At 44.6% G+C, this 25,113-nt stretch overlaps 1 protein-coding gene across 6 annotated transcripts in view; it reads right to left on the bottom strand.

Moving 5' to 3' along the window:
• Positions 1-7,217: 7,217 nt before the first annotated feature.
• nr3c2 (nuclear receptor subfamily 3, group C, member 2) overlaps positions 7,218-25,113 on the bottom strand; it is a 281,622-nt gene continuing 263,726 nt past the window's right edge. For all 6 annotated transcript variants that reach the window (XM_051928121.1, XM_051928120.1, XM_051928119.1 and 3 more), the window contains 3 exons: positions 24,826-24,956; positions 16,174-16,331; positions 7,218-8,987 (listed from right to left, as the gene is read on the bottom strand). In XM_051928121.1, coding sequence (XP_051784081.1) covers positions 8,832-8,987; positions 16,174-16,331; positions 24,826-24,956 — 445 coding nt within the window. In that variant the 3' untranslated portion in view covers positions 7,218-8,831. The remainder of the gene's footprint in view (positions 8,988-16,173; positions 16,332-24,825; positions 24,957-25,113) is intronic.

Here is a 25,113-nt window from a genome sequence, read left to right as displayed (position 1 = left end):
CCAACATCTGGTGATGTCCAGGAGTTCAAGACTTCAGGCTGTCATTGCCAGCAAAGGGTTTTCAACCAAGTATTAGAAATGAACATTTGATTTCCAGTTATTTAATTTGTCCAATTACTTTTGAGCCCCTGATATGAAGGGATTGTGTTCCAAAAATGCTTTAGTTGCCTCACATTTTTATACAATTGTTTTGTTCACCCCACTGAATTAAAGCTGAAAGTCTGCACTTCAACTGCATCGGAGTTGTTTCATTTCAAATTCATTGTGGTAATGTACAGAACCAAAATGAGAAAAAAAGTTGTCTCTGTCCAAATATATATGGACCTAACTGTATGGATGAAAGTCTTGGCCTGCTACCGACCACTGGGGCCTTCACCAGGAAATGTGGTCGAGAAGATGGAGAAGAGAGATTAGAAAACATCATCGGGAGGAGAATCTGCCTCGTTCCTGTGCACATCCGAGGTGCTTCAGCAAGAAGGTGGGCAATTCATTTAACAGACCATAGCGAGGTAATCCTGAGGGGCACTCCAGTTGTGGGTAGGAATGTAAATCAGTCGACAGGAGGAGGTGGTAAGTCTGCGATTCAAGTGCTTGTTCGCATCTGAGCGCAATCCGTTTTTGAACTGAAGTATAACAATGGTTTCAAATATTTGGGAACGGGAGTGAGTTTCATTTTATATACCTGTATTTAAAGACGGGAAGAGGGTCTGCAATTCAAATGCTTATTCACTTATGAATATAACGACGGGAGGAGCGTCTACAATTCAAATGCTCATTCGCGGCCGAGTGCAATCCATTTTGAATATAACTGTAACAATGGTAGCTGCGTCTACAGTTCAAGGACACGGAAACGTCCGAGTGAGTTTCGTTTTAAATATTAATGTAAGGACGGGGGGGGGGGGGGGGTCGACATTTCAAATGCTCATTTGCATCTCAGTGCATTTAATTTTAGAATTTAACGATAAGAGTGGACATCAATAGTTCAAATGCTTATTTACGTCTGAGTGTGTGCCATTTTGAGTATAAATGTGGGTCCAGGTTTCAAAGGCTCGGACATGTAATAGTGTGCTCCATTTTGTTTATAAATGTAATGACTAAAGGAGGATCTACAATTCAGACGCTCACTCGCATTTGAGTGCATTTCACTTCGACTACAAACACAACGATGGGAAAAGGGTCTGCAATTCAAATGCTCTTCCATGTCTGAAATCAATCCATCTTGAATATAACTGTAGCAATGGGAACAGGGTGTGCGGTTCAGATGCTCGTTTGCATAGGAGAACATTCCATGTTGAAAATCAATTGAATAAATAAACTGGAATGCTCGTTCGTGTCTGTGTTCCATTTTGAATATAAATGTAACCATGGTAGGTGCGTCTACAATTCAAGTAATCGGAAATGTCTGAGTGGGTTTCATTTTAAATATAAATGTAAGGATGGGAGTGGGGGTTAAACATTTGTGTCTGAGCTAATTCAATTTTCTGAGCTAATTCAATTTCAGAATTAAATTTAACGATGGGATGGGTTCATTGATAATTCAAATGCTTATTCACGTCTGAGCACGCGCCATTTGGAATATAAACGGGTCTAGGTTTCAAATGCTCGTTCATGTCTGTATTCCATTTTGAATATAAATGTTAACAATGGTATGTGCATCTACAGTTGGAGTACGCACTAAGGATGGACGAGAGGGTTGACATTTCAAACGCTCATTTGTGTCTGAGAGAATTCAATTTCGCAATTAAATTTAATGATGAGAGGTGACATAGATAATTTAAATACTTATTCACGTCTGAGCGTACACCATTTTAAATATAAATCTAACAATGAATCATGGGTTTTGGTTTCAAACGCTCATACACACCTCTGTTCCATTTTGGATATAAATCTAACATCTAGAGGAGGATCTACGTATCAAATGCTCATTTGTGTCTGAGCAAATTCAATTTCGCAATTAAATTTAATGATAGGAGGAGACATAGATAATTTAAATACTTATTCACGTCTGAGCGTACGCCATTTTAAATATAAATCTAACAATGAATCATGGGTTTTGGTTTCAAACGCTCATACACACCTCTGTTCCATTTTGGATATAAATCTAACATCTAGAGGAGGATCTACGTATCAAATGCTCATTTGTGTCTGAGCAAATTCAATTTCGCAATTAAATTTAATGATAGGAGGAGACATAGATAATTTAAATACTTATTCACGTCTGAGCGTACGCCATTTTAAATATAAATCTAACAATGAATCATGGGTTTTGGTTTCAAATGCTCGTACACATCTCTGTTCTATTTTGGATATAAATCTAACAACTAGAGGAGGATCTACGTATCAAATGCTCATTTGTGTCTGAGCAAATTCAATTTTGGAATTAATTTTAACAATGGGAGGGGTTCATCGATAATTTAAATGCTTATTCACGTCTGAGCGTACACCATTTTGAATATAAATGTAACAATGATACATGGGTCCAGGTTTCAAATGCTCATTCATGTATGTATTCCATTTCGAATATAAATGTTAACAATGGTAGGTGCATCTACAGTTGAAGTACACACTAAGGATGGTCAGGAGGGTCGACATTTCAAATGCTTATTTGTCTCTGAGAGAATTCAATTTCGGAATTAATTTTAACGATGGGGGGGGGGTTCATCCATAATTTAAATGCTTATTCACGTCTGAGCGTACGCCACAATGGTACATGGAAACTGAACGCATCCGAGTGCGTTTCATTTTGAATATAATGTAACAACAGGGGAGGGGGGGGGGGTTCTACAATTCATATGATCGTTCATGTCGGAGTACATTTCATTTTGAATATAAATGTAACGATAGGACACAGGTTCATGACTGAATGCGTTCCATGTTGAATATAAATGTAACAACAGGAAGAGAGTCGACAATCCATCTGCTCCTTCACGCCTGAGCTCATTCCATTTTGGTTCATAAGGATGTATTGCCGAAGCGGTTAATTTAATAATATTTTAGTAAAAATCCAAGTGTTTGGGATGTTGTTAGCCTACGACTGGATGATTAGATGTGTGGATAATCCGGATTGAGTTTCTTTCTTGATATTTTTGATGGCAGTAGCTGTTGTCCAGTGTTTGTCCACATTAATAATTTCTCTTGGCCATCACTACAAACGAACAGGGTAAGAAACCGGATAAAAACAATCCTCATTTTCGGATGGAGTATCCCTTTAATCGTGGTGTCACTGTCCTCTGACCTTAAAAACTCATAAACCTCCATTATGAACTTGAACGACGTTATATTATTTCACAGGAAAGTATAAACCTTAATGATTAACCCTATGCGTTCTCAGGTAGTTCCTGGATCTCGTTTTCTTGCGCTCTCCACGCTTCTTAACAGAAGCCCCTAAGCTACTATTTATGGACAGACCCCCGCCCCCCCTAATTCCGTCCATAACAGACTTTCGGTGCTTTTAATAATACTGTACATGGAGACTGCAAAGAGTTAAGCTCTTTTTTATTCAACTTTGCACGTCCAATTGACTTTGTTCAAGCCGTAAATAAATTTGAGTGCAAAATGTTTGCCATGTTGTGAGGAGTAAAGATATCCAAGTGATAATTAGACGCAGTATTTAATCCTTCACGTGAGTGTAAGAAACACCAGAGATGTGCAACGTGCATCGGAATGGAAAGCTTGACGCAATCCGTGTCCCCAAGCTGTATCCCTAGTAGCCACTGTGATCCAACATGGCCATTACTGAGCGAATAAAGTGTAAGTATTCAATGTAGACAGACATCAGGCGAGGCTCAGGGGGCACATGGATGCACCTTCCTGAGTTCAAGTCACTCATGTCTTTTGAGTGGAGTGAAGTACACTACATATGTCTAACACAAATGTATAATACACAAATCTGGAGACAGTGCCGGTTGAAGCCAATTTGGAGCTCTAGGCAGGGTGGTCTTCGTTATTTAGAGTGAGTTGTGGGTATTATTCAACTTTGGCACCCTGTAGGGGATCATCCCCCCTCAATGTCTGGAGCGCGCACCCTTTCAATGGCACAAATGGTGCCCCTTTGACTTTAAGTACATGTATGGAGTGTGCCCAGTCAGTATCATCAGAGTTCGATGACAAGGTAGAGGGCCCCCCCCCACTTGGTGTATAGAGCACCCACTCCTTAATTTTCATAAATGGTGCCACTCAGATCGTCTGGAGATGTCCAGGAGTGAATTTTTTCCCTAAAACAGTGGCTGGTAACAATGAAGACGGCTCACCGAGTGTCGCATTTCTAAAGCCTCAATTCCGAATTGCAAAGAGCAAGCAGAGAGGCTTCTGTTCGGCCGGTCCGACGGTGGGCTTCTAAACATTTGCAAATCATTTTTTGTTTGTGTGAATGGGAGCCGTGTGGTGGACTGGCATCCTGGTTCCAGCCGTCTGTCTTGACATTGCAGGGTCAGGCTCAGGTTGCCATGATGGTGTTACAGGATTAAACAGGTTCAGCAAAAGGAATAACCGAAGACGCTCCTTATGGTGCGTGCTGCTGCGTCCCACCTCCAGAGCCCACTCCTCCCTGTGTCAAACCGCAGCACATTATTTTTGGTGTTCCTCACTTTCTTTCACTGTGTTTTGTATTTTTTTTCCAGAATATAATTTCCTGCTTTTCCGTCAATCCGAGTTTTGCTTTGGATTTTAATTCAAATTGTTTTGGACCTGTAACTCTTCGACCAGCACCACCCGCTTATGCTGCCTCGCCAATGGCCGCTCTCATTCATTCACAGGGAAAGGTGAGTGCCCGCCTTCATTTAGACTTTATTCAAAAAGACTTCGCTATCAGGTCACTCGCTGCCCAGCCGCAACAAAAATGGAGCATTTAGTTCAGATGACGATTTCCCGACAATGTCAATAAAGAGCGCCGCTCAGAGGATTAAAAATGGACACCACCCATCTACTCGGTCTTTGTCTTAGCGTCGAGGGGCGCTTTTTCTCTTTGCTAACATTGACAAGTAAATGGAGTTTTCTACCTGCTGCTGCTGCTGGGCATTTTCAAGGAGCTCTGCCTTCAGCAAGAAACCAGCGACTTCATTTTGAAACAAGGCCACTGTGAGCAACCTGTGACTAAGGAACTGGACCAGCTGGGAATTGTCATCCGGAACTGAATGAAGAACGCACGAACCCACCCAAGTTATACCATTCTATACAGTGCTCAGGATTGCTACTATTGGTTTTGGTGCCAATAAATCTCACTTCTTAACTCAAACCTTAAATCAAGCGCCTCTGCCCCATTGCCATCAGAACGTTAAAACGGATCATTCCTTGTCTAGACTGCCATGGTCTTCTCTTGAGAAGCCATCGATGAATTGGGAACAGGGCTGAAGTCAAGGAGTGAAAGTGAAGACAGTGCCAGTCAGCAAGGAGCCAGTTGTGGGGGGGGGCGGATTGTCCCTACGGTTGCATATGCGGGGTACGCAAAGAGCTGCTTATCCTCCATTAAGAAAAGTGAAGAACCAAAGTGTGGGTACTTGGCACTTTTCATGGTAAGAGTGTGTCACAGGTGATCTGGTAACATGACAACCATCCATCTATCATATAGTGCCTTTCATCTGTCTGTCCGTCTGTCATACACTGCCTTCCATATCTGCTTATTGATGTATACTGTATATTCAAAGGCACTCAGTCTGCAGTGAACGTTATCTAATGAAAGAAAACAAGTCAAGAGGTCAGCTGGTACCTTTCAGGGTAAGAGCATGTCACAGGTGCTCTGATAACATGACAGCCATCCATCTATCATATAATGCTTTTCTGTCATCGAGTGCCTTCCATATCCGCTTAATGACTCCTCTCTCTCTCTCTCTCTCTCTCTCTCTCTCTCTCTCTATATATATATATATATATATATATATAAATCCATTGTCTGTCTGCATGTCTGTCCGCTTTTCACAAGAGAACTACTTAACGGATTTAGATCGGGTTTTTTTCCTATAATTTGCTTGAACATTCCAGTTGATTTTGTGACTTCTCTCATTGCGCTAAGAATCATAGTTCACTTGCAGGAGTGATATATTGACGGTAATCCGAGACAGAGGCTGTGGTCCGAGAGGAAGGGGGAAGCGTGACGTCAGGAGTGGGGAGCCTGGTGGGACCCTCCTCACTGTCCGGTTTTGTTTTTTGTTCTTTATTTCACCTTATACAATTTCTTGTATTAGGAATTTGTTAGGTTTCGAATACCCCTTGGGGTCAGAGCTCAGGGTCAGCCATTGTACAGCCATTGCCCCTGGAGCAATTGAAGGTTAAGGGCCTTGCTCAAGGGCCCAGCAGAGTAGGATCTCTTTTGGCAGTGACGGGGATTCGAACTGGCACTCTTCGGAATACCAGTGCAGATTCTTAGCCTCGGAGCCACCACTCCGCCCCGTAATACTAATACGTGGGCTTTGCCGCGGGGGACGGCTAGTACTGCATATTCAAAGGCACCCAGTCTGGAGTGAACGCTATCTAATGAAAGAAAACAAGTCGAGAGGTCAGTTGGTACCTTTCAGAGGGTGAGAGGGTCACAGATGTTCTGATAACAGGACAGCCATCCATCCATCCATCTATCATATAGTGCCTTTCACATCCATCCTTCCATCTGCCTGTGTCTATTTATTACATAGTGCCTTTCATCCATCTATCCATCTAACATGTAGTGCCTTTCATCTGTCCATCTGTGTCTGCCTGTCAGTCATAGAGTGCCTTCCATATCGGCTTATTGACTCCTATATTCAAAGGCGCCCAGTCTGGAGTGAACGTTATCTAATAAAAGAAGACAAGTCAAGAGGTTAGTTGGTACCTTTCAGGGTAAGAGCATGTCACAGGTGAGATGATAACATGACAGCCATCCACCCATCCATCATATAGTGCCTATCTATCTATCTATCTATCTATCTATCTATCTATCTATCTATCTATCATATAGTGCCTTTCACAATATCTATCTATCTATCTATCAATCATATAGTGCCTTTCACACTATATTATATAGTGCCTTTCCTATCTATCTATCTATCATATAGTGCCTTTCACACTATATTTATTATATAGTGCCTTTCCTATCTATCTATCTTATAGTGCCTTTCACACTATATTTATTATACAGTGCCTTTCCGATCTATGATATAGTGCCACTCATCTATCGGTCAGGTGATCTGATAACATGACATCCATCCATCACATAGAGCCTTTCATATCTATCTGTCTGCCTGCCTGTCATATTTGTCTATCTGTGGAATCACACATTCAATGGCACCCCGTCTGGAGGGGACATTACCTAATGAGACCAGCCTGATGGAACCTGAGTGTTCTCCTCTCCTTTTGTTCTTTGTATGTGCAGCTCCTGTACTTTATATTTTGCTATTCATTTATAAACTACCTACCTACCAACCTACAAACCCCAATTATTGGATTCAATTTTATTCAATGCAGCGTATCCTTGTACTCGCGTCATGCTGTTTGCGATTGAGCGTTTCGCTCCTTTTACTGCGCCGCCGTAAAGTGTTGCACTGACGTCCCGGCTGAGATTTCTGCGTCCCACACCCGACAGACTAAACTTCCTTCCTTCCTCTTTAAATTTCCCTCTGGTTTGAATGGTGGGGGTCACGGAGAGCCACCCTGCCGAGTGGATGATGTCACAACCCAAATCCCCAATCCATAATGACGACTCATTGCGGGACTCCACGTGACGTCAGACGGGTGTCGATGGGTTTGGCTCGTAAAACGCTTTACTGATCTGCGGCCCGCTTTTTAACTTCTCAAGCCTCTTATTTCCATTTTAGCGAACTCGAGCGCTTGCTCCGAGGTGTTTCTCATTTCCGTTTTGGAACAATTGAAGAGGTTACTTGACAAAATGAAAACTAAAGTGAAAGGTGCCATTTGACGTAGAGCATGTATTTCAAGTCACGCGCGCACACACACACACACACACACCACACGCACACACTTATTTATGTTACTCAGGACAGCAGCCAACAAGTCCAGTGAAACACAGAGAGGCAAATTGTTTTTTTTCAAAGTGCGGAGAGCTGGAGCTTCGGGACGTACACATGAAGCCCCCCCCCCCATCATGAAGTAGGTAAGTCCATGGGGGGCTTTAGCCAGGCTCATGTGTACGATGGCTCTAACATACATAGCATAGACTTTAAGGTTAAAGCATTTAAATACAAAAAAAAAAAAAGAAAAAAGACGCTCCACTTGTACCTTTTATCTCTGAGTGAGCCTAATGAAACATGGAAAGGTTCAAATCGAGATCTTTCAGTGTCTGTCCGTATTGGCTTATATATGCCAGCCACATTAGCCAGGGTGAGCTTTAAATATTATTTTAAAATTAAAATGATCTAGAAAGTGATGACTAGCCCTTAAAAAAAATGAGATAAAAAGTGCCACGTGTATAAAACGAAGGTTGAGGACCCCTGTGATGACAGGCTACTAATGTGCACAGTGTAGCAAAACCTCATAAAGATCTCGCCCGTAATACACTCGCTAGTTAAATAAAAAAAAAAAAAACAACAAAAAACAACAGCTGTATCTTCAAGGGCTGGAGGAGGATGGTCACGATGAAGTATGGCTTTGTCTCCGTGTTCAAAATTGTCTGTCGGTCGGTCGGTCGGTCGGGATGGAGTGGAAATCCTTCTCAGTGCAATTGTTTCTCCGCGTCAAGTCTGCAAACGGTCAGGCCCGACTGTCCAAACTGAACAGTAGAAGAAAATTAAACAGGAACAAAAAAAAAACAAAAAATAAAACCCAAAACGTAGCCAAGTTTCCTCTCCTTTGCGATGGATGTGGACAAACGGTAGAGATGAATTAAGGCAAAGGTCCCTCCTTGGTGGTCACTTCCTGTGAAAGTACAGGGTCCGAATTAGGCCACCTTCCACCTTTGGTATGTGGTCGCTGATTAACTCCACAAGCATGTCAGGAAATTCCACTTTAAGAGCTTGGGCCTCCCGGAAGGTGTAGAAGCAAAAATCTAACTGGAGGGCCTCCAGCTGAAAAGAAAACGAAAAAGACACAAAGAGGACGTTAAGATTAGGTGGTCAAATCCACTGAGTTAAACAAGTGAACAAGCACAGACAGCATGGCGGTTAAGAGCCGGTTGCCCACCATGGACTGAAACTCCTGCCGCTCTTAGAATTGAACTGCAATGGCTGGAAACTGAAATGAAATTCCACTTTGAAGAGAGAGACGGGTTCTCTCCACTTAGGAAATGTCACCAATCAAACCAACAGCCACTCATCGTCCTAACAAGATTATCCAGGGCAGCTGGAGCCCATCCCAGCAATCACTGGGGCAAACAGTCAACACACACACACACACATCAGAGGCCAGTTTAACAACACCAACCACCTACCCAGCATCCCATGATGTCAGGGTGGCCCCACCTCCCAGGGGACTTAACTAACCAGGGGGCGGGCTCAGGAGTGATGATGTCAGGGTGGCCCCACCTCCTGGGGGACTTAACTAACCAGGGGGCGGGCTCAGGAGTGATGATGTTAGAGTGGCCCCACCTCCCGGGGGCTTAAATAACTATTGGGAGGGCTCAGAAGTGATGATGTCAGGGTGGTCCCACCTCCTGGGGGGCTTAACTAACCAGGGGGAGGGCTCAGAAGTGATGATGTCAGGGTGGCCCCACCTCCTGGGGGACTTAAATAACCAGGGGAGGTCTTAGGAGTGATGATGTCAGGGTAGCCCCACCTCCTGGGGGACTTAAATAACCAGGGGGAGGGCTTAGAACTGATGATGTCAGGGTGGCCCCACCTCCTGGGGGACTTAACTAACCAGGGGGAGGGCTCAGAAGTGATGATGTCAAGGTGGCCCCACCTCCAGGGAGGCTTAAATAACTATTGGGAGGGCTCAGAAGTGATGATGTCAGGGTGGTCCCACCTCCTGGGGGGCTTAACTAACCAGGGGGAGGGCTCAGAAGTGATGATGTCAAGGTGGCCCCACCTCCCAGGAGACTTAACTAGCAATGCCGCTCTTTGAATTGAACTGCAATGTCTGGAAACTGAATTGAAATTCCACTTTGAAGAGAGAGACGGGTTCTCTCCACTTAGGAAATGTCACCAATCAAACCAACAGCCACTCATCGTCCTAACACGATTATCAGGGCAGCTGGAGCCAATCCCAGCAATCACTGGGGCAAACAGTCAACACACACACACACACACACACATCAGAGGCCAGTTTAACAACACCAACCCACCTACCCAGCATCCCATGATGCCAGGGTGGACCCACCTCCCGGGGGCTTAAATAATCAGGGGGCGGGCTCAGAAGTGATGATGTCAGGGTGGCCCCACCTCCCGAGGGCTTAAATAATCAGGGGGCGGGCTCAGAAGTGATGATGTCAGGGTGGCCCCACCTCCCGGGAGCATAAATAATCAGGGGGCGGGCTCAGGAGTGATGATATCAGGGTGATCTCACCCCTGGGGTCTTAAATAACCAAGGGGCGGGCTCAGGAGTGATGATGTCAGGGTGGTCTCAACTTCTGGGGGCTTAAATAGTCAGGGGGCAAACTCAGGAGTGATGATGTCAGGGTGGTCCCACCTCACAGGGGACTTAACTAGCCATGCCTCTCTTTGAATTGAACTGCAATGCCTGGAAACTGAATTGAAATTCCACTTTGAAGAGAGAGACGGGTTCTCTCCACTTAGGAAATGTCACCAATCAAACCAACAGCCACTCATCTTCCTCACCCGATTATCTAGGGAAGAGTCACAGCAGGGCAGCTGGAGCCCATCCCAGCAATCACTGGGGTGTAGAGTCACACACATCAGAGGCGAATTTAAAAACACCAACCCACCTACCCAGAATACCTTTGGAGTGTAGGAGGTGTGGCCTGCAGAGGGCGCCACCGAGACGCAACTACACACAGACAGCATATGTCAGGACTTTAACTGACTGGCCCAGGAGAGGCTCACCCAGTCCTGCTAACTCTCAGGTACCACCTGCAGGCTTTAAAAATATTAAGACATATATAAAGAAAGACGTGTGTGTGCGTGTGGAGCAGTCCGCTCTGCTCATGCTCAATCACAGCCACTAGATGGCGCATGCATGCACTTTTACATTTTTTCGGCGCTTGCACACACACCTCACTGTGAAAGACCACCGTGCAACAATGACGTCGTGCTGATGACAAAGATGTAGAGACACAGCATCAAATTTAATAATGCCAACCCACTTACCCAGCATGCCTTTGGAGTGTAGGAGGTGTGGCCTGCAGGGGGCGCCACCGAGATGCAACTACACACAGACAGCCCTAACAACGGCATACAGTGGTGGGAATGCAGTAAGTATTTAATCCCCTGCTGAATTTGTAAGTTGAAATGAACCGTCTCTAATCTTTATGGTAGTTTTATTTTAATGGAGAGAGAGAGAAACAGAATATCAACCAGAAAAAACACATTACATCTTAATTAACCAGGGGGAGGGCTCAGGAGTGATGATGTCAGGGTGGCCCCACCTCCTGGGGGCTTAAATAACCAGGGGGCGGGTTCAGGAGTGATGATGTCAGGGTGGCCCCACCTCCTGGGGGCTTAAATAACCAGGGGGCGGGTTCAGGAGTGATAATGTCAGGGTGGTCCCACCTCCCAGGGGGTGGGCTCAGCTGTGATGATGTCAGGGTGGCCCGACCTCCTGGGGGGCTTAAATAACCAGGGGGAGGGCTTAGGAGTGATGATGTCAGGGTGGTCCCACCTCCCAGGGGACTTAACTAACCAGGGGGAGGGCTCAGGAGTGATGATGTCAGGGTGGTCCCACCTCTCGGGAGCTTAAATAATCAGGGGTGGGCTCAGGAGTGATGATGTCAGGGTGACCGACCTCCCGGGGGGCTTAAATAACCAGGGGCCGGGCTCAGGAGTGATGATGTCAGGGTGGTCCCAAATTAGAAATTGATTTGCATGTCACTGAGAGAAATAAGGATTTGATCTCCTACAACCCAGACAGAATGGGTGGCAAATGGATCGATTAACATCGATCGATCAATCAATCAATCAATCAATCCCAGATACTCCTGATCTCCGTTCGTGATGTGCGATTGTGACACCAGGGCTTTCTGATAGGCATTTCAAAATGTTGGTCCAGACATTTTAAACGAGACAGATGCGCTCGATGAAAGATTTTCAGTTGAATGATTGATATCTTTTCAGGAATAGAAATCGGTGGGAGGCGAGGAAAACTGGGCAGAAGTTTCGAATTTGGAGATGGAGTGCAGAAATTGGTGTTGATGGGAAGCTAAATTTGGAATGTAATTGTTTGTCAGATGTGAAGACGCTGTCTGTGTACAGATCTCTAAGTGATTTAATCCCAAATGTTTTCCAGATATTAAAAACTGCGTACGTTTGAGAGGGTGGGAAAAAGGTGGTGTGGCGGACGGCCGAGACCCAGGGGACGCCCCTTTTGACACTAGATCTGGGGGAGTAGCCATGGGATCCACGCTACGTCCCCCGGAACACTTGTTGGCAGCCCCCCTGGGTTGCATTGGGGTCACTATCCTGGAACACTGGATCTCATCCCTGTTGGGCTCCATGGCCACCACCAGGGGGAGCTGCAAGGCTTCTTGAGCCAATGTGGGCGCTGATGCAGCCACACCTGGAAGTGCAGTGCAGTCTTCCATCCATCCATTTTCCAACCCGCTGAATCCGGACACAGGGTCACGGGGGTCTGCTGGAGCCAATCCCAGCCAACACAGGGCGCAAGGCAGGAACCAATCCCGGGCAGGGTGCCAACCCACCACAGGACACACACAAACACACCCACACACCCACACACCAAGCAAATGCTAGGGCCATTTTTAATTAAGGTTAATTGCCACCTGAAGCACTTCTGGGTGGGCTATAAAGGAAGCCTACGGCTACTACTCAGGGTACCAGAGTCGGGAGGAGGAGGAGGAGGAGGACAACGCTTGCTGGGAGGAATGGTGATGGAGAGAGTAGAGTGCCTTTTGTTTTGTGCTTTTGGGACTGTGCTGTGGCTGAGGGGCACGGGGAAGACATGTCCTCCAGCTGAAGAAAAATAAATATTTGTTTTATTTTGATGCGTGCCTCCGTGTCTGTTTGTGTCGGGTCGGGCGCCTATATAGCGCCTTTTCATAGTAGTTATCATGCAGAGGTGTCACACATAAAAGCTTCTCTATCTTGAAGTACTTCCTACATTGGTTCATATTCTGAGTGAGTGAAGCACCATTGGGTTATTAGTATATTGGCGATGGCTTATTGGGGTACAAAGCAAGGAATATAAAGTGGAACTGCAGGATTTTTATTTCTATTGTGGACCAAGTCTGTGTGTGTTTGTCTATTTGTGTCCATGGCCAGGTTTTTACGGTTTGTATATTTGCCAGCCAGTAATAAAATTGAAAGTTAGGTAGTGCCATGCCACCTTCTGCCTTAGGTCTCTGTAGGGTCGTCCTTTGGATATATGTGGATGTTCTGAATTCCAAATAAATGAGGTTATGGTTGACTTTTTAAAAAATGATTTATTGATGTATATTGGAATGCTTCGAAACAGAACAAGAAGCTTGGGAAGGAGATTCTTCCTGACAGTGTTAGCCAGTGTCGGCCATCTATCAACTGCTTGGAAAAACTGAAGCAAGACTCGCATAAAGAGCTTTATGTTTACTCGTGACATTTATCCCGAGGTGCTTAAACTGATCTGCGATGATAAAACGGAAAAGGGTCTGATCTAATCTTATTATATTATTAACACTAATTTATCAATGTCTTTATCCAAGGCGACTTACAAAGCAAGTCACGCATGCACACCCGAGGAGTGCCTTTCAGGGCTCATCATCAGAGGTTATGTTATACCAATGGGGGCCCCGTCACTTACTGTGTTGTTCCCCCTTTTCCTTTGCAGCTCTGAGAGCAACTGACTCCGCCCCCTTCTGGTCAAGGCATGAAGGTCTGTGCGTTGGAGCTGGGGGGTCCTCTACAGTGCATCTTCAACCTGAGCCTGGAACAGGGGAGAGTCCCGAGGCTTTGGAAAACATCCTGCATCACCCCAGTCCCAAAGGTATCACGTTCTAGTGCGCTGAATGACTTCAGACATCGACTGCAAAGGACTTTCAACCAAATATTGAAAATGATAGTTATACTTATGAATATGTTAGTCTGTCCAAATACTTCTGAGCCCCTGAAAACAGGGGGTGCTGGCCATGTATAAAAATGGCTGCCATTCCTAAACCCCTTGAATTAAAACTGAATGCCTAGTGAGCTGAATGACTTCTGGCCTGTCTCTCTGACGTTACATGTGATGAAGACCATGGAGCGGCTGCTGCTTCACCACCTGAGGCCACAGGTCCGCCACACCCTCGACCCTCTGCAGTTCACATACCAGGAGAAGGTGGCAGCGGAGGATGCCATCATCTACATGCTACACCGATACCTCTCCCACTTGGACAGAGGCAGTGGTGCAGTAAGAATTATGTTTCTGGGCTTCTCTAGCACCTTCAACACCATCCAACCTCTGCTCCTTAGGGACAAGCTGGCAGAGATGGGAGTAGATTCATACCTGGTGGCATGGATCGTGGACTATCTTACAGACAGACCTCAGTATGTGCATCTCGAGAACTGCAGGTCTGACATTGTGGTCAGCAGCACAGGAGCTCCGCAGGGGACTGTACTTTCTCCAGTCCTGTTCAGCCTATATACATCAGACTTCCAATACAACTCGGAGTCCTGCCATGTGCAAAAGTTCACTGACAGCACTGCTATCGTGGGCTACATCAGGAGTGGGCAGGAGGAGGAGTATAGGAACCTAATCAAGGACTTTGTTAAATGGTGCGACTCAAACCACCTACACCTGAACACCAGCAAAACCAAGGAGCTGGTGGTGGATTTTAGGAGGCCCAGGCCCCTCATGGACCCCGTGATCATCAGAGGTGACTGTGTGCAGAGGGTGCAGACCTATAAATACCTGGGAGTGCAGCTGGATGATAACTGGACTGGACTGTCAATACTGATGTTCTGTACAAGAGAGGACAGAGCCGACTATACTTCCTTAGAAGGCTGGCGTCCTTCAACATCTGCAATAAGATGCTGCAGATGTTCTATCAGACGGTTGTGGTGAGCGCCCTCTTCTACGCGGTGGTGTGCTGGGGAGGCAGCATAAAGAAAAGGGACGCCTCACGCCTGGACAAACTGGTGAGGAAGGCAGGCTCTATTGTAGGCACGGAGTTGGACAGTCTGACATCTGTGGCAGAGCAACGGGCGCTGAGCAGACTCCTGTCAATCATGGAGAATCCACTGCATCCACTGAACAGGATCATCTCCAGACAGAGGAGTAGCTTCAGCGACAGACTGCTGTCACCGTCCTGCTCCACTGACAGACTGAGGAGATCGTTCCTCATCCACACTATGCGACTTTTCAATTCCACCCTGGTGGGGTAAACGTTAACATTATACAAAGTTACTATCTGTCTGTATACCTGCATTGTTATCACTCTTTAATTTAATATTGTTTTTTGTATCAGTATGCTGCTGCTGGAGTATGGGAATTTCCCCTTGGGGATTAATAAAATATCTATCTATCTATTATTTAGTGCATTTCACATATATCTAATATACAGTATAGTGCCTTTCTTTATCTATTATATAGTGCCTTTCCCCATCTATCTGTCTGTCTGTCTTGACCGCAGGGTGAGGTTCCATCCTGATGATGAAGACCTGCCAAAGGAATGGCTGTCATTTACCTACTCTGGTGATAAGGTAATCCTGCAGTCACACTCCGTTTCTGGTTTCATTGGGTGGAATCAATTGGGACGACCCAGCTGACTGATTTAAAAGTCTGAATACTGAACTTATTAACGAGAGAGTTCAGGTTTTGATTTTTATTATGTTTGCAAAGCTTTCTAACAACATGTTTTCAATTTGACTTTAGGGGTTATTGAGTGTGGCGTGTTGGTCAAAATGGCAGATTTCTCCATTGTAAATGAAATCCTTAGCACAATAAAGTGGGCAGAAAGTGAAGGGGGCTGATGGAGTCCACAGTATAAATCCGGAACTTTTTTTATCCTCAGAATCTCCTTTTGGAAGAGGAGCTGAATCTTAAATTTGAAGGCTCCTTAAATTGGAGGCGTTGTGTGGCATTGCTTTAGGATATAAAAAAAAAAAGCTCCTGTGACCTCAGGGACAAAACCTTCAAGAAATAAACTTGTGAAAGACTAACAGGTGAACTTACATCATGTAAGGCGTCTAGCAGTTTCGTGAGCTGGTGGAACCTCTGCCACATCTGGCAGGAGTTACTGGTGGACTTGAAGACGGACTGCCGGAGCTCTTTGATGTAGGTGACCCGCATCTCCTCAAACACCGACTGGTTCTTCAAACCCTCGATGGGAACTAAAGAGTAGAGAAACAACATCAAGGAAAAGGTCAGCTGTGGCCGACTGACTTGGTTAACAACAAGTGAAAGACCACCGACGTATCAGGGAGAGAGCAATAGATACGAAAAGGCACTATATAAGAGATAGACAGAAATGAAAGGCACTATATGATAGATAGATAGAAAGAAAGATTTTAGTTTTAGTATAGTCAGCAGGATTACATAGATATGAAAGGCACTGTATGATAGATAGATTTTAGTTTTAGTATAGTCGGCAGGATTAGATAGATAGATAGGTATGAAAGGCACTATATGATAGATAGATTTTAGTTTTAGTATAGTCGGCAGGGTTAGTTAGATATGAAAGGCACTATATGATAGATAGATAGATAGATAGATAGATAGATAGATAGATAGATATTGAAAGGCTCTATAGATAGATAGATAGATAGATAGATAGATAGATAGATAGATAGATAGATAGATATGAAGGGCACTATATGATAGATAGATTTTAGTTTTAGTATAGTTGGCAGGATTAGATAGTTAGATATGAAAGGCACTATATGATAGATAGATTTTAGTTTTAGTATAGTTGGCAGGATTAGATAGTTAGATATGAAAGGCACTATATGATAGATAGATTTTAGTTTTAGTATAGTTGGCAGGATTAGATAGTTAGATATGAAAGGCACTATATGATAGATAGATTTTAGTTTTAGTATAGTTGGCAGGATTAGATAGTTAGATATGAAAGGCACTATATGATAGATAGATTTTAGTTTTAGTATAGTTGGCAGGATTAGATAGTTAGATATGAAAGGCATTTATGATAGACAGATTTTAGTTTTAGTATAGTTGGCAGGATTAGATAGTTAGATATGAAAGGCACTATATTATAGATAGATAGATATGAAAGGCACTATATGACAGATAGATAGATAGATAGATAGATAGATAGATAGATAGATATGAAAGGCACTATATTAGATAGATAGATATGAAAGGCACTATATGACAGATAGATAGATAGATAGATAGATAGATAGATAGATAGATAGATAGATAGATAGATAGATAGATAGATATGAAAGGCACTATATGATAGATAGATAGATTTTAGTTTTAGTATAGCCGGCAGGATTAGATAGTTAGATATGAAAGGCACTATATGATAGATAGATAAAATTTCTCTTTTTCTTGGTGAAATCTAATGGAACACATTTTTTTTCATGCAAAGGGCATCACAATTACTGCAGCGCTGATCATTTAACACACTGCCAATAAACTGTAAAAACTATAAAAAAACAACTGGAACAATCTATTATGATATGTAGAAGGTGCAACTGACGCCATTGGTGAAATTCAGTAAACACACACTGAGGCCCACGCTGATGCTTGCAGGCTCGTCTAGTGCAGCGGCTGAATCCCAGAGACAGTGATGTTGATTCGCTAGGGGACACCAGTGGTCATGAGCTGGCTACTCAACGAATGTATGCTGCCAACTGATCAGCTCCGGCATGCTGGCAAATTACACTGGGAACCGACTAGCGCCTGTTGCGGCGGTTTAAGGGTTAAACTGTTAAGGCTCACCTCTTGTCTCAGACCAGCGATAGGCCAAGATGGAGAACATGACGCAGAGATAACCCACAGAGTGTGCCGTGTGGATGGAACAACTGGAAGAAGGTATCAGTAGGCTTGGGTGATTGAAAAATTAAGGTGAAGGTTTTTAAGACTAGCAATGATGTTTGGAGCTGAGACATGGTGGGCACAGGAGAATGAGTTGGATGAGGCAGAGATGAGATACATGTGTGGAGTTACAAAGAAGGACAGAATAAGAAATGAAACGAGCAAAAATAGGAGAGATACTTAAGAAAAGACAGGAAAGGAGGTTGAAGTGGTATAGACATGTGAGGAGGAGAGACATTGACGGTGTGTGCAATAGACTGATGGGAATGGAAGTCCAGGCAAAGAGAAATTAAGGGAGGTCAAAGTTTCGGTAAATAAAGGAACCCCAAAACTCAAATGAACGCCGCGCTGCAGATTTCGTGAATTGAAATAATTTGTTTTTGTTTTCTCCCTTGGGAATCTAAGATGTAAAGTGAGTATGAACATTTTAGGAAGTTTCCAGCAGCCTGGATGCATATTTTATTTAATTGCCCTTAAAATAGCTTTATAACAATAAAGGGATGTGCTGACAAGCCTGCATTCTTACAAAGAACATCAGCCAAAATGAAAAGGCAGCTCCTACACTGAAATGTGCCTATAATTCCATTAAGATTTCCTTTGTTCAGATTTCTACAGGTTTCTCCGAATGGCCTTTTCTTTCTGCCATAACGTGTGGCAATTGACGTAATTAACAGAACACAGCAGAGAGGCAGACGCACCAGGGTTCGCTTAAGCCTGCCAAATCAAGAGAAGCAGAATAATCGCTGAGAACAACAAGCACGTTTATTTGATGCCGTGCCGTTTCTTTCCCTGTGGATGCTACGGCCGGTCACCACCATAGCAGTTTGTAACGAGCGAACAGTAAGAATCGTTAACTCACATGAAAGTGAAAACGTAGCTTTGTATGTGAAGTACTAAAGTGTGTCCGTCTGTCACCTGATTCCTCGCAAACTACTGGGGCTACAGCCGCAATCTTGGTCTTGGATCTAAAGCTTATGTTCTGGAAATTAAAAAAAAAAGCTTTAGGCAGTGGCAACTTATTGGCCACAGCCTGTGGTTGTGTGTTTACAGCAAAAAAAAAAAAAAACAAAATACAAAAATAAACAAGCAATAACCACCATAAATGCAGAAAGAAAAAGAAGAGCAGCAACATCTGCTGAGCCTCTTTTCTACACAAGAAGAGCAGCAACATCAGCTGAGCCTCTTTTCTGCAAAAAAGCAGCAACATCTGCTGAGCCTCTTTTCTGCACAAGAAGAGCAGCAACATCTGCTGAGCCTCTTTTCTGCAAAAAAGCAGCAACATCTGCTGAGCCTCTTTTCTGCACAAGAGCAGCAACATCTGCTGAGCCTCTTTTCTGCAAAAGAGCAGCAACATCTGCTGAGCCTCTTTTCTGTGCAAGAACAGCGGCAACATCTGCTGAGCCTCTTTTCTGCACAAGAAGAGCGGCAACATCTGCTGAGCCTCTTTTCTGTGCAAGAAGAGCGGCAACATCTGCTGAGCCTCTTTTCTGCACAAGAAGAGCAGCAACATCTGCTGAGCCTCTTTTCTGTGCAAGAAGAGTGGCAACATCTGCTGAACCTCTTTTCTGCAAAAGAGCAGCAACATCTGCTGAGCCGTTTTTCTGCAAAAGAGCAGCAACATCTGTTGAGCCATTTTTTTGCCCAAGAAGAGCAGCAACATCTGCTGAGCCCCTTTTCTGCATAGCCCCTACCCCATCTCATTTCTAGGGGCTCATCTGGCTATTTGACTGACCAGGTGTTCCATAGCCAGGTGTCAACAGGTCCCTCATTATGTCATTAACTATTAAGACAGTAGAAGGTCTGCAGTTGATTCCAAGTGTGGAATTTGCATGTGGAAGCTGTCCAAGGTCCAAAGAACTGTTCATGCAAGTAAAAAGAGGCCATCATTAGGCTGAGAAAACCTAACAAACCCTTTAGAGAGACAGCAGGAACACCAGGAGCGGTCAAATCAACCATTTGGTCAATTCTTAAAAAATGAAGGAACACACTGGTGAGCTCAGTGACACCAGAAGGTCTGGAAGACCACAGAAGGTAACTGTGCTGGATGATCGCAGAATTCTGCCCTCCGTGAAGAAGACCCAAATTTTCATGACATTTAGCCAAACCAAGACCACTCTCTGGGAGGTCAGCCTGTCATTGTCCAAGTGTACGATCAAGAGAAGACTTCACAAAAGTAAAGACAGAGGGTTTACCACAAGGTGCAGACCACTTCAAGCATAGGAACGACAGATTAGACTTTGCCACAAAACATTTTTTTAAAAGTCTGTCCACTTCTGGAACGATTTTCTTTGGACAAATAAAACTAAGATCAATAAATACCAGACTGATGGAAAGAGAAGAGGATGGAGATGAGAAGAAAAGGCTCATGATCTGTAGCATACCACATCATCAGTGAGACATGGTGGAGGCCGCGTTATAGCTGATCACGCGTGGCTGCCAATGGAAGTCGGTCACTGGGGTTTATTGATGATGTGACTGCTGATAGAAGTCACAGGATGAATTGTGAAGTGTGGAGGGCGCTATACTGTCTGCTCAGAGTCAGACAAATGCTGCCAAACTGATAGGACAATACTTTATATTACCGATGGACAAACAGCCAAAACATACTGGGACAGCAAACCAACACCAAAAAGTGGAATATTCTTCAATGGCCGAGTCAATCAAGTGACGTCAACTCAACTGGACACACAGCTCACTTGCTGAAGGCAGAAAGTCCAACAAACAAGCAGCACCTGAAGACAGCGGGCAGTAATGGCCTGGCAGAGCATCAGCAGGATGGAAACCCAACACTTGGAGATGGCCAGGGGTTCAGATTTCAGGCAGACATTGACTGCAAAGGACTTTCAACCAAATATTGAAAATGATAGTTATATTTATGAATATGTTCGTCTGTCCAAATACTTTTCAGCCCCTGAAAACAGGGGGTGCTGGCCGTGTATAAAAATGGCTGCCGTTCCTAAACCCCTTGAATTAAAACTGAATGCCTAGTGAGCTGAATGTCTTCTGGCCTGTCTCTCTGATGTTACATGTGATGAAGACCATGGAGCAGCTGGTGCTTCACCACCTAAGGCCACAGGTCCGCCACACCCTCGACCCTCTGCAGTTCGCATACCAGGAGAAGGTGGGAGCGGAGGATGCCATCATCTATATGCTACACTGATCCCTCTCCCACTTGGACAGAGGTAGTGGTGCAGTAAGAATTATGTTTCTGGACTTCTCTAGCGCCTTCAACACCATCCAACCTCTGCTCCTTAGGGACAAGCTGACAGAGATGGGAGTAGATTCGTACCTGGTGGCATGGATCGTGGACTATCTTACAGACAGACCTCAGTATGAGAGTCTCGGGAACTGCAGGTCTGACATTGTGGTCAGCAGCACAGGAGCACCACAAGGGACTGTACTTTCTCCAGTCCTGTTCAGCCTATATACATCGGACTTCCAATACAACTCGGAGTCCTGCCATGTGCAAAAGGTCGCTGACGACACTGCTATCGTGGGCTACATCAGGAGTGGGCAGGAGGAGGAGTATAGGGACCTAATCAATGACTTTGTTAAATGGTGCGACTCAAACCACTTACACCTGAACACCAGCAAAACCAAGGAACTGGTGGTGGATTTTAGGAGACCCAGACACCTCATGGACCCCGTGATCATCAGAAGTGACTGTGTGCAGAGGGTGCAGACCTATAAATACCTGGGAGTGCAGCTGGATGATAAACTGGACTGGACTGCCAATACTGATGATCTGTGTAAGAAAGGACAGAGCCGACTATACTTCCTTAGAAGACTGGCGTCCTTCAACATCTGCAATAAGATGCTGCAGATGTTCTATCAGACGGTTGTGGTGAGCGCCTTCTTCTATGTGGTGGTGTGCTGGGGAGGCAGCATAAAGAAGAGGGATGCCTCACGCCTGGACAAACTGGTGAGGAAGGCAGGCTCTATTGTAGGCACGGAGCTGGACAGTTTGACATCTGTGGCAGAGCGACGGGCGCTGAGCAGACTCCTGTCAATCATGGAGAATCCACCGCATCCACTGAACAGGATCATCTCCAGACAGAGGAGCAGCTTCAACGACAGACTGCTGTCACCGTCCTGCTCCACTGACAGACTGAGGAGATCGTTCCTCCACCACACTATGCGACTCTTCAATTCCACCCAATGGGGTAAACATTAACATTATACAAAGTTATTGTCTGTCTGTATACAGTGCATCCAGAAAGTATTCCCAGCGCATCACTTTTTCCACATTTTGTTATGTTACAGCCTTATTCCAAAATGGATTAATTTTTTTCCTCAGAATTCTACACACAACACCCCATAATGACAACGTGAAAAAAGGTTATTTGAGGTTTTGCAAATTTAATAAAAAAATTGAGAAAGCACATGTACATAAGTATTCACAGCCTTTGCCATGAAGCTCAAAATTGAGCTCAGGTGCATCCTGTTTCCCCTGATCATCCTTGAGATGTTTCTGCAGCTTCATTGGAGTCCACCTGTGGTAAATTCAGTTGACTGGACCTGATTTGGAAAGGCACACACCTGTCTATAGAAGGTCCCACAGTTGACAGTTCATGTCAGAGCACAAACCAAGCATGAAGTCAAAGGAATTGTCTGTAGACCTCTGAGACAGGATTGTCTCGAGGCACAAATCTGGGGAAGGTTACAGAAAACGTTCTGCTGCTTTGAAGGTCCCAATGAGCACAGTGGCCTCCATCATCCGTTAAGTGGAAGAAGTTCAAAACCACCAGGACTCTTCCTAGATCTGGCCGGCCATCTAAACTGAGTGATCGGGGGAGAAGGGCCTTAGTCAGGGAGGTGACCAAGAACCCAATGGTCACTCTGTCAGAGCTCCAGAGGTCCTCTGTGGAGAGAGGAGAACCATCCAGAAGGACAACCATCTCTGCAGTAATCCACCAATCAGGCCTGTATGGTAGAGTGGCCAGACGGAAGCCACTCCTTAGTAAAAGACACATGGCAGCCCGCCTGGAGTTTGCCAAAAGGCACCTGAAGGACTCTCAGACCATGAGAAAGAAAATTCTCTGGTCTGATGAGACAAAGATTGAACTCTTTGGTGTGAATGCCAGGCGTCACGTTTGGAGGAAACCAGGCACCGCTCATCACCAGGCCAATACCATCCATACAGTGAAGCATGGTGGTGGCAGCATCATGCTGTGGGGATGTTTTTCAGCGGCAGGGACTGGGAGACTAGTCAGGATAAAGGGAAAGATGACTGCAGCAATGTACAGAGACATCGTGGATGAAAACCTGCTCCAGAGCGCTCTTGACCTCAGACTGGGGCGACGGTTCATCTTTCAGCAGGACAACGACCCTAAGCACACAGCCAAGATATCAAAGGAGTGGCTTTAGGACAACTCTGTGAATGTCCTTGAGTGGCCCAGCCAGAGCCCAGACTTGAATCTGATTGAACATCTCTGGAGAGATCTTAAAATGGCTGTGCACCGACGCTTCCCATCCAACCTGATGGAGCTTGAGATGTGCTGCAAAGAGGAATGGGCCAAACTGGCCAAGGATAGGTGTGCCAAGCTTGTGGCATCATATTCAACAAGACTTGAGGCTGGAATTGCTGCCAAAGGGGCATCGACAAAGTACTGAGCAAAGGCTGTGAATACTTATGGACATGGGATTTCTCAGTTTTTTTTATTTTTAATAAATTTGCAAAAACCTCAAGTAAACATTTTTCACATTGTCATTATGGGGTGTTGTGAGTAGAATTCTGAGGAAAAAAATGAATTTAATCCATTTTGGAATAAGGCTGTAACATAACAAAATGTGGAGAAAGTGATGATGCGCTGTGAATACTTTCCGGATGCACTGTATATGCATTGTTATTACTCTTTAATTTAATATTGTTTTTTGTATCAGTATGCTGCTGCTGGAGTATGGGAATTTCCCCTTGGGATTAATAAAGTATCTATCTCTCATATAGTGCCTTTCACATCTATCTATCTATCTATCTATCTATCTATCTATCTATCTCTCTATATTTTCAGTCACCTATTAATTTCTTTGTTTCAAATCCAATGTGGTGGAGCACAGAGCTAAAATGACTAAACTTGTGTCCCTGTCCCAGTACTACATGGACCTGACTGTATCCTTAAACTAATAAATGAACTTAATTTAAACCTGGAATTGTGTCAGTGGGAGTTGGTGTCTGGAGCTCGGTGGCGCCCCCCCCAACCCCTGTGGTCACAACTGTTTTATTTTTATTTTTTTAATTTAGAAAGTGACAGAGTTTGATAAAAATTAAAAAGCTATAGAAATAGAGTGAGTGTTCTCTAATAAAACTGGCACACTTAGTTTCACAAGCCCACTTCCTTCATCCATCACCTAAAGGCGTCGTCACATCAGAATCAGAATCCCTTTTATTCAGCAGTAATTAATGTACAGGAACTTGATTTGATAGATTTGAAGTTGCTTATGAAGAAGCGTAACATCACATGCAAATGACATAAATAGCACCAGTTCAAAAGAAAAAGTACAAAGTTGCAGAATAGCACAATTCTAAAGGAGATGACGTGCAGGTGACAGTGAACATTTATTTGATTTCTGCTTGCGCGGTCACCTGACCCCTTGGCTGGAAGTGTGTGTCCTCATTTGCCCGGCTCATCTCGGCCAATGACTATCGACGGTTCGGGTTTAAGAGGGTCCCGAATACAATAGGGAGTGTGGAGCCGACCCAGACTTTCACACGGTCCCAGAATGTCGTTCGTCGGCGCACATGCCAACAGTACACAAAACAGTCAAATGAAAAAAGGCCGATCGCTAAGCATGTTGTGATCTGTGTGCGCGTCATCTACCCACCTGTGCTCAGAAGCAGCAGCACCTTCATGGAGAGATATTCACTGTAGGTGAGCTCCAAGCGGACAAACTCCTGGGTCACCTGGCGTATTCCCTGACACAAGCTGTACATGGACGATTGTTTCATACGCTTCCTAGAGAAAAAAAGTTACAGTTACTGAGAGGGAAAGTCACAGAAGGGAGAACAATCGAGCAGGCCACCCATGGTGGGGTGAACTGTGCCATCTGCTCCCTGGAAAGACACAAACGTGACAAAAGTTTAAGAAGAACCCAACTGCACAGGAGGCTAAG

Source organism: Erpetoichthys calabaricus, chromosome 5 (assembly GCF_900747795.2).
Source record: "Erpetoichthys calabaricus chromosome 5, fErpCal1.3, whole genome shotgun sequence".
NCBI lineage: Eukaryota > Metazoa > Chordata > Cladistia > Polypteriformes > Polypteridae > Erpetoichthys > Erpetoichthys calabaricus.
This window is presented reverse-complemented; position numbering and strand designations above follow the sequence as displayed.